The following is a 16080-nucleotide window of genomic DNA, read 5'->3' as shown; positions in this document are numbered from 1 at the left end:
ACTCTCCTGCTGGCATCACTTCTTTCCTTTCACTGGCCAGATCCTGCCCAGATTCCCTCTGGTGGTTTTTGTGTATTTTGTTTTTCTCCACATACACCACACACCACACACACACACACACACACACCACACACACACACGCACACACAGGACCATACTCTTTGCAAAGCCAGAACTTTGTCCTCTCCTTTTTTTTCTGTCCCAAGTAGGATATCCCTCATGGTGCTCAGAGTTTCTAGGTTAATGAAGTTAAGCCATGAGTCTAAGCAGGGTTCTAGGGGAGCAGTTCCCTGGGGACTGGAATGACCTCAGACCCTGCCTCTGTGGAAGACCAGGTGGGGTCACTTGGTTTAGTGACCTTAACAGACACGAGTACCCTGACGAGGGCAGTGCATTCTTCTGGAAGAGTGTAGTCTGTCCCTTCCAGGGAGCCCACCAAGCTTCACAGGAGTGAGTGGGCATCCCAGCTCTCCAATGGGAATTGGGCTGAGGGGGTCTCCTGGGACTTTACCCCCTGGGAGTTTTTGGAGCTCTTAAAGGTCACTCCTAAGCTCTCCTGTTTGGGGCATTTTACTCATCCTCTGTCATTTTCTGCTGTCCTTCCCCTTTGCACTTCTTGTTGTTCTCCAAATATGCCATGTACCCAAGCCTTTGGCCACATTGTGCTTCCTCTGCTGTGGTCACTGCAGATCCTCCCTCGCTCTCCGGCTCTCTGCCAAGTCACTTGCTGATTCACCCAGGTACACCACACACTTCCTCTTCCACCATCTTTAATTTCCCTCCTTCGGGGCACCCATCACACTCTAGTATGATGTTTCTCCCACCAAACTAGTGGGTTTCAAGTTTTTCTGATGGCCATTCACAACAACAAAAAATACCTTATATGTGACCCAATGTGTATCTATGTGCTCTGTGGATATATGAATATGTATATACACACTCATGAGATTTTGCACAGTTTGAAATTTTAATGTTTATGTAAGTCTAAAAACAGTCTAAAAATGCAGCAAAAAGGGAATTTACTCAAGACTTAGCATATTTAATTCCAGGAATGTTCTCTTTCAACACATTCATCATCATTTTGGATACCAAGCATAACCCTATAGGTACCATTCAGTATAATGCAGAGTGGCTTATTACCTGGAAAATAAAAATAAAGGAGTTAGAACAAATCGATCAGTATTTTTACTTAAAGTTAATTGCTTCTCGTAAATTATTTACATCTTACATGTAAATTTATTAAAAATTCTAGGTAAGGACTTTACAAGTGAAGGAAACAATTCCTTCATTAATTTGATGCACTCGGATTATATTTTTCCATCCTACCTTCCCTAGTTTGCTCTCTCCTTCCTCTTTCTTCCTCCCTTTCCTTCCCTCCTTTCTTTTCTCCCTCTTATGCTGGTCACTACCCACTAGTTAATTTCATAAGCAGCAAAATGGACCATAACCTACAGTTTGAAAAACACTATTCAGGACTCTAAGTTCCTTGAGGGCAGTGAATGTGTCACTGATTCATTTCATCTTCATGTTTCCAAACACTGGCCCTATTCCTGGCTCTTAGTCTCCTCTTAGTAAATGTTTTCTGAATGAATGGTCCTCAGTTAGAAAGCTCTGCAGCCACTGGGATTCCGGAAGGGACAGGAGAAGTGAATAATTTATCACAGACTTCCCAAAAGCTCCTGCTGTCCCCCAGACACTAGGGCCATTGTGGACGTGTCTGGGAATCCCTGCTCTCTGCCCTGCCTTCTGCCTCCCCCCAACGTCCAGGAGAGAGGGTGTAAGGCCTGAAAGACCCCCGGTCCAAAGGATGAGCGGCGACCCCAAATCAAACGCAGAGCCCGAGTCTTGATGCAAGGAGCAGGAGGTTTATTCCAAGCGCTGCGCAGGGACCCACAAGCAGCAGTCCAGAAAAAGACTGCCGCTTGAGAGCCCTGAACAGAGGTTAGTTACAAGCTTTTATAGGCAGAAACCACACCCAGGTGGCCTGGGGAAATTGGCAAATTGGCCTGGGGAAATGCAAACATAAGGTTGAGATTGCAATCTCTTGGCCGTTTCCCGGGCAGTTAGAAACAGGCCTGACCTTACATTCCCTCCTCTTCTCAGGACTGAGTTTCAACCCTGGAACTCATATTCTGTTTCCCCTTGCCCAGTTATGATACAGGGCCCGAGGGTTAGAAGTAATCAAAGGCCCCATGAGGTGGAGATTAGGGTGGTGAGCCACGGGGAACGATTAAACCAATTTTCAAACCACCCCTGTTGAGCTTCTCTATCTCTTTGCCTCCTGTATAGTCTCTCTCTCAGTTTGGCCATAGAGTCCTTCACCATGCCTGAATGATCTATAAAAACAACACTCCTCTTTCAAAGCTGCACACAGGCCACCGTCCTTACTACCTCAGACAGCGAGGTCAGGGATAGTGATGGATTGTTCAATGGCTCGTATTGCCACTCTGAGCCCTTCTATACTGTGGGGTTTGGATTAAAGCTGCTGTCCCAGTCCCCACCCCGGCGGTTATCCCTAGCCCCAGCAAGACAGCTAGGGTTATTGAAACCAGCTCTTACAAAAGAAAACCTCAGCCCCTCCACACCGCCGGGCCTCACTCCTTGTTCTCCCATAAAAGGGGAACTGATTGGGCGGGGCATCATCAAGACCCGCCGCGAGTAGGAGTCAGTGGCAGCCACCATCCCCAAAGAGTGTCTATAAGCAGTCTCCACAGTCCATCCATCGTCAGGCGGTGGTGCAGGTTTGGCATGAGAGGCATGGATCCAGGAGGCGATGCCGTCTACCTTGATGGCGGTGGGTGTCCCTTCCACCGGGGTTCCAAGTTGGCTGTCCAGTGACGATGAACGTAGACAAAGTCCCCAACCTGGAACTGGTGTGGTCAGCCAAAGGGACCCACACGTCCTTTTGGACCGTCTCCAACGCCTTCAACCTAGCGAGCAGGGATTGAGGAGCGTGAGTTTCTGTCCACGGGTCAGCAGTGAGTGGTGGTGGGGCCCCGAAAAGGATTTCAAAAGGGGTTACTCCCAGGGGCCCGGACGTATTCCGGGCACGGAATAGGGCAAAGGGAAGGAGGACTGTCCAGTCTGTCACGCCAGTTTCTAAGGATAATTTAGTCATAGCCTCTTTTAACGTTCTATTCATCCTTTCTACCTGTCCTGAACTTTGGGGTCTACATGAACAATGCAACTTTCAATTAATCCCCAGCACCTTGGCAATTCCCTGACTTACCTGGGCGATGAATGCCAGCCCATTATCTGAACCAATTACCTCTGGAACTCCAAACCGGGGAAAGATGTCTTCAATCTTGGCTACTGTGGTTGCCGTTTTGCTAAAGACTACCGGGCCGGCTTGACTTCCTTCCGTAAAGTCAACTTCCCAATAGCTGCCCGGCCTATTTCCCCTTTCCCTTTCGAGGGGTGGGAATTTCATGCCTTGCAGCATGCCTTGCAGCTAGCGACAGTTCTCTCGGCTAGGGAGGTGAGCTTTCGGATTTTGGACCCAGATGGGTGAGGCGGTGTTGCCATTTCTTCAGGGACGATTATCTTCTCACCTGCCTTATCCTTTCAGACCCCGTACTTATCCTTGACGTATTTGCCAGGCTTTCTGGCCATCTCCCCCTCCTCTTCTGGGGAGTAAGAGAAGGACTTAGGAGGGTCCAAAGAGACTTTTGCTAGCGGCAGGATGTTTAGTCCCAAGGCAGCCTGTTTTGCTTCAACATCTGCCTTCCTGTTCCCTTCCGCCACCTCAGACGTCCCCTTTTGGTGCCCTGGGCAACTTCTTTGGGGGCATGTATGGCCTCTGCTGTCAGTGTAGATGTTGACTCTTCAGCCAACCTGAGGGCTTGTGTTCTGCCTTCTGTGCTGAGGTGCCTTCTGGCAGACTGCTAGACCAGATTACCTCATCCGTGCTGACTACCGCGGTTCCTGCCCTCCTCTTCCTGTCCGAGAGGTAGCTGCTGCCATCTGTGAACCAAGTGAGGGGGGACCCGGGTAGGGGTGTGTCTCTGAGATCCCGCCTGGCCCCCGTTTCTTCAGCCAATATCTTCTGACAGGAATGCAGAATCTCTCTCTTTTCCAAGTCTGCTTCTGGTAGCAGAGAGGCAGGATTCAATGTCACGGGGGCCCCGAATTGGACTCTCCCCTCGTCCAACAAGAGACTTTGGTCACAAGGAAAGAGTGGGTGACCGTCCCAGTCCCAAGATCTACAGTCCGGTTAGTCATCCACGGGTATTGCTCATTACCGGTGGCCCCAATGACCCAAGAAGTTTTCTTAGATATCGGCCCCAAGGGAGCTTTTATTGTGCTCCTGTGTCCACCAGAAATTCTACTGGTTTCCCCTCCACTTGGATGGTTACCCTGGGCTCAGGGAGGGGTTCCGAGCCCCGTCCCCCTCAGTCACTCTCCTCATGAAAGGCCAAAATGGTCTTGGCTTCCTTCTCCTTCCTCTGCCTTCTTGGGCATTCTCTCTTCCAGTGTCCTTTTTCTTTACAGTAGGCACATTGATCTCGGTCGAGTGGGAGGCGATCGCCCAGGTTCTACCCTTACCTCTCCCTTATCACCTACCACTGCTGCCAAGATGCGCGTGAGATTCTTCTCCTGTCTACACCTTCTCTGCCTCCTTAACTAAGTCCTGCAAAGTATAAAGCAGATTGGCCAATAAAGGCCATAGCCACCGAAGCCCGCTGCCCCTCGGTCGCAGGGTACCGCCTGAATGCTTCCATTAGTCGCTCAAGAAAGACCGAGGGAGGCTCCGTGGGTCCCTGAAGGACATCCCTTACCTTAGCCAAATTGGTGGGCCGACGCGCGGCTCCTCTGAGGCCGGCCACTAGAATCTGGAGATAGACTGTCAGTCGCTCCCTACCTTCTCATCACATGTACAACTTTTATAAAAACTTTCACTATTTTACATTAGCTCTTAAACCTTCTTCCTATGTCCTTCAAAAATCTATAACCATTATTTTAGAATATTTAGGAAAGGCAGAGGGAAGAGAGAGCAGGTCTAGCACTCTGTTCCCAATAGCCGCTTGAATTTTAAACTGCCACATTCTTCCTACAGATAAAGATCTCAGATTCTGATAAGACTGAAAAGGGGCACAGGAGAATTTTAACTGTGCCTTTAAATCCCCTAATAGAACACGGTGAAAAGTGTCCAAGCAGTTTCACATTGTTTTAACACAATTCTAAATAAATTATAAACCTTTGTGATGAAGTCTACTTAAACCTATAAAGTAGATACACATGACTGAAACCAAAAATGATTCCCAAAGTTTAAACAACCGAATGTACAAAATACAAGATGCAGGTACAAGCCCAAATTGACAACAATGGCATATGAAAAAAGCAAAACAAAACAAATCAAATACAAAAGTTTCATGTTACATTAAACATTACTTCAGAAAACCCGACTTAGAATAATTTCTTAAGTGTAAGCATTACATACTTTTTCATCTGACAAATGAGAATCATTACTGCTTATTCTAAACACATATAATACAGTTTAGCCTGCCATATTCTAGGCATCTAGTTACTGCAATTAACTTTTCCTAATTCAATTTATACTTTGAACTTTTAAAGCTGGCAAGTTCAAACAAAGCACTGAATAATCTCTTTGTAGGAGAACTAATAGTCTTTCGCTCTCCGGCCTCCCCTAGACCTCTCCACACCAGAGGCAGTTTACTAGGATTTAAGACAATGTCAGAAAATCATAGGTCAATCACAATTCATACTTAAGTAGCTATATGACTCTGCTTAGCTGATACCAATGACAAAGACTAACCATTGTGGGCTGCTGGAGCAGCATTCAAATGCAAATGAACACATTCTTTACCTAAAGACTCCTGGCCATTCAGGGCCGTTCACCACCATTCACATAAACTTGTTACCATTACCATCTAGTTTCCGCCTCATGGCAGGGAATTTCAAGAGCTGCTTACAATGACTTGGGAAACCAGTTTTTAATTTATCTGCTGCCTCCAGCTACTCAACTCCTGGAGGTGAATGGAGGCAGGGAGCAAACGGGTCCCAGGTGACGAAGGCGGTGCTGCCACCAGAGCACTCAGCTTTAAACAAATTAAAGGTTTCTTTCTTTCTCTCTGCTCGCCTGTGGCCGGGCGAGTAAGATGGACCTGGGAGGTCTCTTTCCCAATTTTCCTTTGTCAAGGAGACAACCACACTCCTTCAATCATTTGGGGTTATCAAAAAGAACATCAATCCAGATATCAGTGTATGGAATTTGGTCCGGATGCCCAGGGCTCCTATAGACTATCCGCCGGACTCCCGTGTAGGGCCCCATGTCTAGGGTCCCTGTTGAAGGCCAATCAACCCCAAATGTCGGCCACTCCAATTCACAGTCTCCGGAGAGTGAAGGCATCTACCGAAACACCATAGCCTTCACCTCGTTTTTTTGAAGTCCGGAAAATTTTTAACCATGCATTCAAGGGGACTTAGGTGACTCTCCTTTGAGTTTCCTTGCCCCATTTTTCTCTTTCTTCCCAATTTGTTAGGCAACAAATAATTCCAAAACAAATCCAAAAGAGTAAAAACAAAAACACTGCACTTTTACCAATTCCCACACACTCGATTGCGGCCGCACTCTCTCAACACTCACAAAACACTCACTCAGACCAGAACCAGGGAATCTCCAGACTCCAAACCCAGACAGAGCCAAGGAGTCTCCACTTGAATCTCTTCCACAAACACACGATTGGGGCAGACGGTCGCGGCTGCCTCACTGTCTCAGTAACCAAACCTATCCGATCTTCGCCGGGACTCGAACCCGACACCTGATTGCCGGGACTCGAACCCGACACCTGATTGCCGGGACTCGAACCGGACACCTGATTGCCGGGACTCGAACCCGACACCTGATTGCCGGGACTCGAACCCGACACCTGATTGCCGGGACTCGAACCCGACACCTGATTGCCGGGACTCGAACCCGACACCTGATTGCCGGGACTCGAACCCGACACCTGATTGCCGGGACTCGAACCCGACACCTGATTGCCGGGACTCGAACCCGACACCTGATTGCCGGGACTCGAACCCGACACCTGATAGGAGACCGCCAGGCGCCCCTGGCTCTCCTGCACCCTTGGGGCGTCCCCCAGGGTTGCAGCCTGTGGCCCTCCGACACGTCTACCGACCACTGTTCGGCCACTCTCACGAGTTGCCGAACGGCTGCGAACTCAGAACCAGATCAGATTACAGAAGTGCGCACACAGAACCAGATCAGATAACAGAACACAAGACAAAGACAGACAACTTCGGGGTACCCCTTCTTACCTCCAAGATCGGTTCTGGGCTTGAGGGGGGGGCCGCTCGGTCCCGGACGAGCCCCCAGAATGTAAGGCCTGAAAGACCCCCGGTCCAAAGGATGAGCGGCGACCCCAAATCAAACGCAGAGCCCGAGTCTTGATGCAAGGAGCAGGAGGTTTATTCCAAGCGCTGCGCAGGGACCCACAAGCAGCAGTCCAGAAAAAGACTGCCGCTTGAGAGCCCTGAACAGAGGTTAGTTACAAGCTTTTATAGGCAGAAACCACACCCAGGTGGCCTGGGGAAATTGGCAAATTGGCCTGGGGAAATGCAAACATAAGGTTGAGATTGCAATCTCTTGGCCGTTTCCCGGGCAGTTAGAAACAGGCCTGACCTTACAAGGGCAGGAGGTTTAATGAAGTTCAGAGATTTCCCAAGGCAGAAACATATTAATCAGGTTCTCGGGCAGATTTTTGTCAGGAGACAAATGATTAAAAAAAAAAAAAATGGAAGGAAGCAAGTTTCTTAACAGGCCCTTTGTTTCATTTTAGATATGTAAACTCAGTCCTCATAGTACCTGATTCCTGCTACTCCTTCTAAAGCCACTGTTATGCTATTTTTCAGCCCATCTGTTAGACCCAGACCACTTCAGCTTTTTTAAAAACACTAACTCTTCACTATACCATGCCCCATGCCAGTGTTTTTCCATTTGGGGGTAGCAAAAAGCCCCAAGCCCACCAAAACCCTGTGGCTTGGTTTCCTGTCCAGCTGGCTTGCTCTTCCCAGGATTTTATTCCCATCATCAAAGTGGCTTGACAGACCGAGAACAAACCTCTGGCTCACCCTGAACTCACAGTGTACCATTTCCAAGTCAGAACAAACACCAAGGAAGAGTGAGAAAAAGAGGGAGAAAACATTATTCTCCCCACTTAGAAGCCAGTTCAGAGCGAAACCCAAGTCTGACTCCAGACAGGGATGTTATGTGGCTGTGGTTGTGGCCGTGGCGGGGCTCCAGGGTGGAGCCATGCGCGTTGGCCGCGCGCCAGGATTTCTCTCTGAGTCAGTCTCGGAGGAGAAGCCATGGATGGACTCCTTTGTGGCCCAGATCCTCTCTGTTCCCTGGAATCGAAAGCAGCAGCGGCGGAGGGAGCCTCTCATGATCTCGTTGACTACCTCAGATGGCCAGAGCTTCATAGCCATGGGAGCAGTGGGAACTGTACCTGCAGGGTCCCAGGTCGCCAGCCTGTGCCCGCTCCAGAGAAGATGCAGAACATCTCAGCCTGGCAGTGGGCTTTAAAGCTTGCCAGACCTTCCCCTACTCATTTAGAAAATTTAAAAAAATATATTAACTTCGCTAAAAATCTACTGGAAACTAAGCTCCTCATCAGACTTGAAAGTCAAACCGTTTTTCCCAACACTTCCCTTCATGGTTCCTCAGACAGAGGAACATCCAGGTGCTAAGCTATGCCTGTGAGGCCACCTGGGAACAGGAAGTATGTTTTTACGTGAGAAGCGTCCAGCCAACACGAAGTAGCCCACCTTCTGAAAGCCTGGCTTGCCTTGCTCTTGTTCCCTCCTTCTCAACACATCCTCTCATTTTCCCAATCTGGTGTCCCAGGTCCCTAGCCAAGCCTGACTAATGCCTTTCCACATCTATTGCCGCCTCTCAACATAGCCTTCCTTGTCAACTTTGTCTAAATTCTCCCCCCATCTTCCAGGGCCCAGCTGGAGTTACGTCTTTGTAGACCCGTTCCATTTCTCCAGTCCACCCTGACTTGTTGTTGCTCTTCACTCCTTATATCCTATGTTGTCTCCATATAACTAAACAATACTCTCTGAGGTCAGAAATTATCTCATGTGCATCTCCCTCCAGCACCTAGCTTACAGCTGGAGGCTCAGGAGGCATTTCATTTGCTCTCTGCGGGCCATTTCCTCGCCCTGCGCTAGACATCCATCTGATGACTCATTAACACCTGCAGGGGTTTTCTCCCTTTCTTTCTGAGTAGCCCTTTCTTTGGCAGGGAAAGTCCTACCTGTGGAAATGCTAGAATTGCAAATGATATCATTAAAAAAGTTTTCATAGACTGTGGGCTTTTCATAGTGGGTGGAAGAGTAAGGATAGGAAGTCATGATTGAGAGACCTGGGGATAACTAGGTAGAGGTAAAAAGTATCAGAAAGATTAGGGGTAAAAAACTCAGATAGGTAAAAGTATTAAGAATAACAAAATAGACTAGAAGAAACGGGGGGGGGGGAGATTTATATAAAATTTTGGAGAAGGGTTAGACTTTGTAAGCTTGACATAAAACTCAGGAGACATAAATTTAAAAATTGATATATTTGACTGCATAAAACTAAACATTCTTGAATTGCAAGATAAAATCATGAGTAAAGTTAAAAGACAATTGATAAATTGCAAAAACATATTTGTAACATGTGATAAAGTAGATTTTCTTATATACAAAGAGTTCCTACAAATCAATAAGGGAAAGACCAACAATATAATATACATGGAATTTGATACAGTTCATAGAAAAAGAAACTTCAAGTATCTTTTTTTTTTATTGATTTTTTACAGAGAGGAAGGGAGAGGGATAGAGAGTTAGAAACATCGATGAGAGAGAATCATCGATCAGCACACCCTCTACTGGGGATGTGCCCACACCCAAGGTACATGCCCTTGATCGGAATCGAACCTGGGACCTTTCAGTCCGCAGGCCGACGCTCTATCCACTGAGCCAAACTGGTTTCGGCTCAAGTATCTTTTTTGAAAAACACGTAAAGTGACATTCAGCCTCACTTCTCCTATATAATAAAAGGCTAATATGCAAATTGTCCCCTTGGGAGTTCAGTCGCTCACTATGATGTGCACTGACCACCAGGGGGAGGTGCGGAACATGGCAGGTTACCAGCAGTGGTGGTGGGGCCCTGAGGGAGCAAGGGAAAGAGGAGGCAGGGAGGCCGCGGGGTAAGGAACCTGATTGGCCCTGATTGCCGGCTAGGCCTAGGGACCCTATCCATGCGCAAGGCCTCTAGTAATAAAATAATTGTGATTGCGAATTCTTACACACTGTTGGTGAAAGTGTAAATTGGTACAGTCTTTTTGGAGGGCACCTTGTCAAAATCAATCAAAATTTTAAGTGTGCAATATTTTGATCCCGCAATTCAGCTTCTAGGAATTTCTCCTCTTATATGTACAAAACTGATGTACATGTATATTTATTGCATTGTTTTCAGCAACGTATCTTACACAATCTGAATTATTTCAATGGGGGATTGGCACATACATGAAATGGAGCTGTTTACAAACCCCCCCCCCCTTTTTTTTTTTTTTTTAAATAAGTCAAATCTCTGTTTTTAATAGAATGATATCCAAAATATATTAGTGAAAAAAAGCAGTGCTCAGAAGTTAGTACAGCAGGTCCTCAAATGCCATGATTTCCTTCAATGTCATCATGTTATAATGTTGGTGAGATGTTGTAGGAACTTAACTCTTGTTTATATTAATTGGCCTGTGGTCAAATTGGTTTTGTTAAATGTCTTCTCACTTGAAGTCACAGGACCTATTGACAGTGTTAAGTTGGGCTTACTATACATAGTAAACCACTACTTATGTAAAAATAAACAAGTGGATAGCTCTAGAGAGATGCTTGTTAAAGAACAGAATGTTCCTGGAAAGATATACTAAGTAGTAATAATGGTTGCCTTTGGGAACAGATTACGGGTAGAGGGTGAAAGCATAGAAAAGGTACTTAATTTTCACACTATGTCCTTTTGTACTGTTTGAATTATTTTTATACCATGCGCATGTGTTACCTATTTTTTAAAACTAATTTTTTAAAAATAACCAGATGCAGGTATGAAATTAGGCCAAACATGCAGTATACATATAAACTAGGAGTGATGGCAGGGTAGAAGCCAGGGAGTGAGCAGATAGTGTTGGTGAAGCAAGTCAGTGAAACAGAAGTGAGGCAGGTCAGCAACAGAGAAACCTTGAAACAAGACTGTTTTGTTTTAAATCAAAAGTATCTGATTGCTTTTCTTTTTTTAAAATATTGATTTTTTACAGAAAGGAAGAGAGAGGGATAGAGAGCTAGAAACGTCGATAAGAGAGAAATACCGATCAGTTGCCTCCTGCATACCCGCCCCTGGGGATGTGCCCACAACCAAGCTACATGCCCCTGACCCGAATAGAACCCAGGACCCTTCAGTCCAGAGGCTGACGCTCCATCCACTGAGCCAAACTGGTTTCATCCTGATTGCTTTCCTTGCTAAAATATATGGCAGCCCTAAGATATGGGCAGCTCAGGTCAGAGTGGGAATAAACTGGGGAAATGGTAAACTTATTCACAGGGAATGAGAAGAAAGGTTTCCATCAGTAAATGGAAATCCACTAGGCAGAACGCTTGTGCCATTCCCCAATTTCATGTTAAAGCAGAGAAGGGCAGGGATTGGACGCTTGCAGACGTCTTCAAACTACGGCCCGCGGGCCACATGCGGCCCGCAGAGGAGTCTGATCCGGCCCGCCAGGTTTTTTGGGCAGTGAGCGCAGCCGAGGTGTTACAGTAGTAATTAGTAGTTCATATAGTCCGGCCCTCCAGCTCTCTGAGGGACCGTGATCTGGCCCCCACTTTAAAAAGTTTGAGGACGCCTGGCTTAGGGGATCTGCCATGGATACCGAGGTGGGCATTCCAGTTTGCTCTGCCACACCAAATACTCACAGTAACTCACAGAGGTGACTAGGGTTCCCATTGCCCAGGTCAGGAGTCTGAATCAGGTCACAGAGATAAATGGCAAAGCCAGGACTCAAACCCAGATCTCTCCCTATTGTTTTTCCTACTCGTGCCAAATTATTAGTACACTGAGGAGGCTAGGGCTCTTTTCCTGGTCAGGATGAACTGAGGCTCAGAGCCAGGCACCAACAGTGTTGATCCTTTTTTTTTTTTTTTTTTTATTGATTGATTTTTATAGAGAAACATTGATTTGTTGTTCCATTTATTTATGCATTCATTGATTGATTCTTGTATGTGCCCTGACTAGGGATTGAACTCACAACAGAGACAATGCTCTAATCAACTGAGCTACCTGGCCAGGGCAGTGCCATTCTCAAAAGAAATACTCCATTCTTCCTTTTGTATCTAGATCCCTACATCTGAGTCCACTCACTTGTTCCAGCCTGTGGGTCATATTGTACAATGAACTGCTCCATTTATTGAGGGAAGAAAATACTCCATTTATTAGGAATGTCTGCTCCCGTCTATGTTAATGCTTTCATGTGTTTATTTTTCACCTGGTTCCTTTAAGTCCGTAAACATGGTTTGTCATATGCGAGTGCAATTTTTCTTCTCCAAAATGCTACCCAGTGATCTTCCCAACCAATGGTTTTCCCCCTAGATTTGTTCATTAAGAAGAAAATAATAGAAGATGGTCCTCCCACCACCACATCTTGTTTTCAGATAACTGAGAGACAATATTGGTTTTTGTGCATTTTCCGTTTATTTTACTTGTAGCCAGAGTATAAAGTGTTATCTGTTTTATACACGCCTACGCCTGACCTTCACCACATGCTTTAGGACTTCTTTTTCCCACTTGACTTACGGATGTGTTCTCACCATTGGTGATTATCTGTTCTTTTCTAACATTCGCTGTAACTCCCTAAGCCTCATGACATGCCTGGTAGAAAAATACCCATTTTTCTCTATTCTGTGACCTAGGCCTCAGGGAGAGAAAATATCAATTTATTTTTCTATTCTTTACCTTTCTAGGCAAAATCCATGTTTGGTGACCAGAGCTGTGTATATTGATATCCTCTTCCTGTTGACTCGCTGCCTTGACAAACCCACAAAAGGCAACCAGCCAGGTATGATTCATAGTTATATCATATTTTGGAATGGTTACAGGTCTTTGAAATGTAGGTGGGGTTTTGAGTGACTCTACCACACACTCCCCCACCTTCTACTTTTGTTAAGACTAAACCACACATCGAAATTAAACATAGTGTCATAGGGTTCCCTCCTAGAAGCTTCTCAAGGAAACACGTCCTTGTTTAGTTGGAAGTTTGCTGTTTACTTTCTATGTGTTCTTTCAGGGAAGAGTGTGGAATCTGCTCAGATACTCTCCGTGTTTCTAAGACCTTGGCTTTTTCTTCTTTCATGCATTTCCTTTGAAAGGTCATCATTTTCAATAAGAGTTCTTTCTGTTCCATTTGTGGAGATAACTGAGCTGGACTCATTAACGTTGGAGCCTGGATATTTGAGACTGTCTCAAATCCACCCTTCGCTACCTCACGCTCTGACTTTATACGTGTTCCTGGGTCATATATGTTTCCTGGTATGGGTCCCAGATCCACATACAATTGTTCTATTTTAATCACGATCCACAAAGTGGTTTTCTTAAAAGGGAGAAGGGCAACTCCAAATAAAAAATTTTTTGATGTGTTTATATAAGAGGCCGAAGGAAGTGCTGTACATGAGTTCCAGGCCACAGACTGAAACTGATTTTCGTCAACACAAACTGGAATGCAGGGTAACGAGCCTGCAACTGGTTAAAATCAGCCTCTTCTAATTGATTAGGCCTGTCTGAAGGAGGCTACAATTACAGAGTCAGACTCTGAGTACAAGCAGGCCAGGCCTTTCCTCTGTTAAATTTAGTCTGTCAATGATTTGTTGTCTTCAGTAAATATATTCAGGCTGTCAGAGTCCAGCTCTGTCCAGATGGAACCCTGCTCCCAAATTCAAACCAAGTTAAAATACTTTGAGGGGGAGGTGCGAAACCACCTCACCCGGATCAATGCATATTAGCCCACAAAGCCCCCTGGCCATGCAGAGGTAATAAGAACATGCCTGGACTTTCATCAGCTCCATATCCCTGCACAGGAGTAGCTGTTGTGTCCATTTGGTAGAATAGGATCATATAGTTTTATGGCTGTAAACAGTCCTCCTTTATGCCTCTCGTCCCAGCATAATTATTAATAGTGCCCCCTTTTACTCTTGAAAGTGTCCAGGTTTGCGCAATAAATTATAGGTCACCCTAGCTATAAGACACCTCAAAATTGTGTCCGCTTTATTTTACTCTTGAGCTAACTGGGGTCCAGAGATTATAAACCAGATGTTACCAGATGTAAGATGTTTTGGGTTTCCAACATTTTTGTATTTCAATTCCAGATTCCAGCTTTATAATACTTTTCTGCTTAGTGTCTACAGGGCCTTGGCCATGAAAGAGTTGCTTACCATTCACAAGTCCAGTCAGTGGCATCCTATCAGAGTTGTGTGGTTGACTGTAATTATTAGTTTATTTGAACTAAGTTTTTCTTTTCTTTTTTTTTCCTTTTTAAAAAAAATATATTTTATTGATTTTTTTACAGAGAGGAAGAGAGAGGAATAGAGAATTAGAAACATCGATGAGAGAGAATTATCCATCAGCTGCCTCCTGCAAACCTCTTACTGGGGATGTGCCCATAACCAAGGTACATGCCCTTGACCGGAATCGAACCTGGGACTTTCAGTCTGCAGGCAGACGCTCTATCCATTGAGCCAAACCGGTTTCGGCTGAACTAAGGTTTTCTTGCCTTAGTACCATTATTTCTTGTCTAGAAGGGTTAACCCTTGAATGTTGTAGAATACCCTCTCTCTTCTCCAAGTGCCTGTCCTTTAGCTCTTCCATAAAGATGACTTTGGCCATTTTGAATCATCCTTTCCTCCCAACTCTTATCCCAGTATGACAACCATGGCTTTAAATATTTTATCCTGCACTGGTATGACAGACACTGGCGACATGTGGCTCTTGAGCATTTGGGATGTGACTGATACAAATTGAGATGTTCTGTAAGAATAAAATTAAACACAAAATCTCAAAGACCTGGTATGGAAAAAAGTGTTAAATTTCTCATTGATTTTTTTCATTGATTATGAGTCAGAATGATATTTTTTTATATTTTGGATTAAATCAAATGTATTATTAAAACTAATTTCACTTGTTTCTTTTTGCTCTTAAAAATGTGGCTACTAGAAAATCAAAATTACATATATGCCTCATATTATGTTCCTGTTGGACAAGTACTGTTTTTGTCTAGACCTTTGGGAATTACCCTTATAAACCACAGGATGTATGTGTAGGTATCTGTGTCTTTCTCTGTGAAGGCATGTATTCATATAATGCATTCACAGAACAGTAGAACAAATTGTCCTTCTCTAAGGATGAATTAGATTTTTAGAACTAACCAAATGTCAAATACAATGGTAATTTAAGAGGTATAGCACTGTTTAGGTAAAAATAAACTTGTGAGCTTAAAATAATGAAAACTATTTTTGTGTGTTTCATAGATTGTTTTCAAAGGCCATTTGAACAATAGTTAAGTATATTACCAACCAAGGTGATCACTTACTTAGATGTGTAGATTTCAACACGATTTCAGAATAATGTCATAGCATTATAGTTTACCTTATAAGCCAAAGAATGTGCTTTGCAGCCCTGGCCAGTGTTGGTCAGTAGTTAAAGTATTGGCCCTCACACCCAAGTGTCACAGGTTTGATTCCCGGTCAAGGGCACATAACTGGATTGCAGGCTTGATACCACTAGGGTGAGTTTGGGAGGCAACCAGTTCATGTGTCTCTCTGACATCAATGTTTCTCTCTCTCCCACACCCTCCATCCCTTCCACTCTCTCTAAAAATCAATGGAAAATATATCCTCCAGTGAGGATTTTTACAAAAATGAATGTGCTTTGCATCATCAGAATAAGTGCTCAGTTAATATTAGCTACCATTAATATTTTCATCATTATCAAGACCTGGAAACCAAGCGTCTAATCTAATCCTCTGCAGCCTAGCA

The 16080-nt window shown here is 45.0% G+C and overlaps 1 protein-coding gene across 4 annotated transcripts in view; it reads left to right on the top strand.

Moving 5' to 3' along the window:
- THADA (THADA armadillo repeat containing) overlaps positions 1 to 16080 on the top strand; it is a 283517-nt gene that overhangs the window by 207630 nt on the left and 59807 nt on the right. For all 4 annotated transcript variants that reach the window (XR_004987407.2, XM_045580694.1, XM_036435157.2 and 1 more), the window contains exon 31: positions 13018 to 13112. Coding sequence is in view for 3 of the 4 variants with exons in the window: in XM_045580694.1 (XP_045436650.1) it covers positions 13018 to 13112 (95 nt within the window). In the remaining variant the exon portion in view is untranslated. The remainder of the gene's footprint in view (positions 1 to 13017; positions 13113 to 16080) is intronic.

This window comes from Pipistrellus kuhlii, unplaced genomic scaffold (genome assembly GCF_014108245.1).
Source record: "Pipistrellus kuhlii isolate mPipKuh1 unplaced genomic scaffold, mPipKuh1.p scaffold_m20_p_13, whole genome shotgun sequence".
NCBI classification, from domain to species: Eukaryota; Metazoa; Chordata; class Mammalia; order Chiroptera; family Vespertilionidae; genus Pipistrellus; species Pipistrellus kuhlii.
The sequence above is the reverse complement of the archived record's forward strand: the minus strand, read 5'-3'. Positions and strand labels throughout refer to the sequence as shown.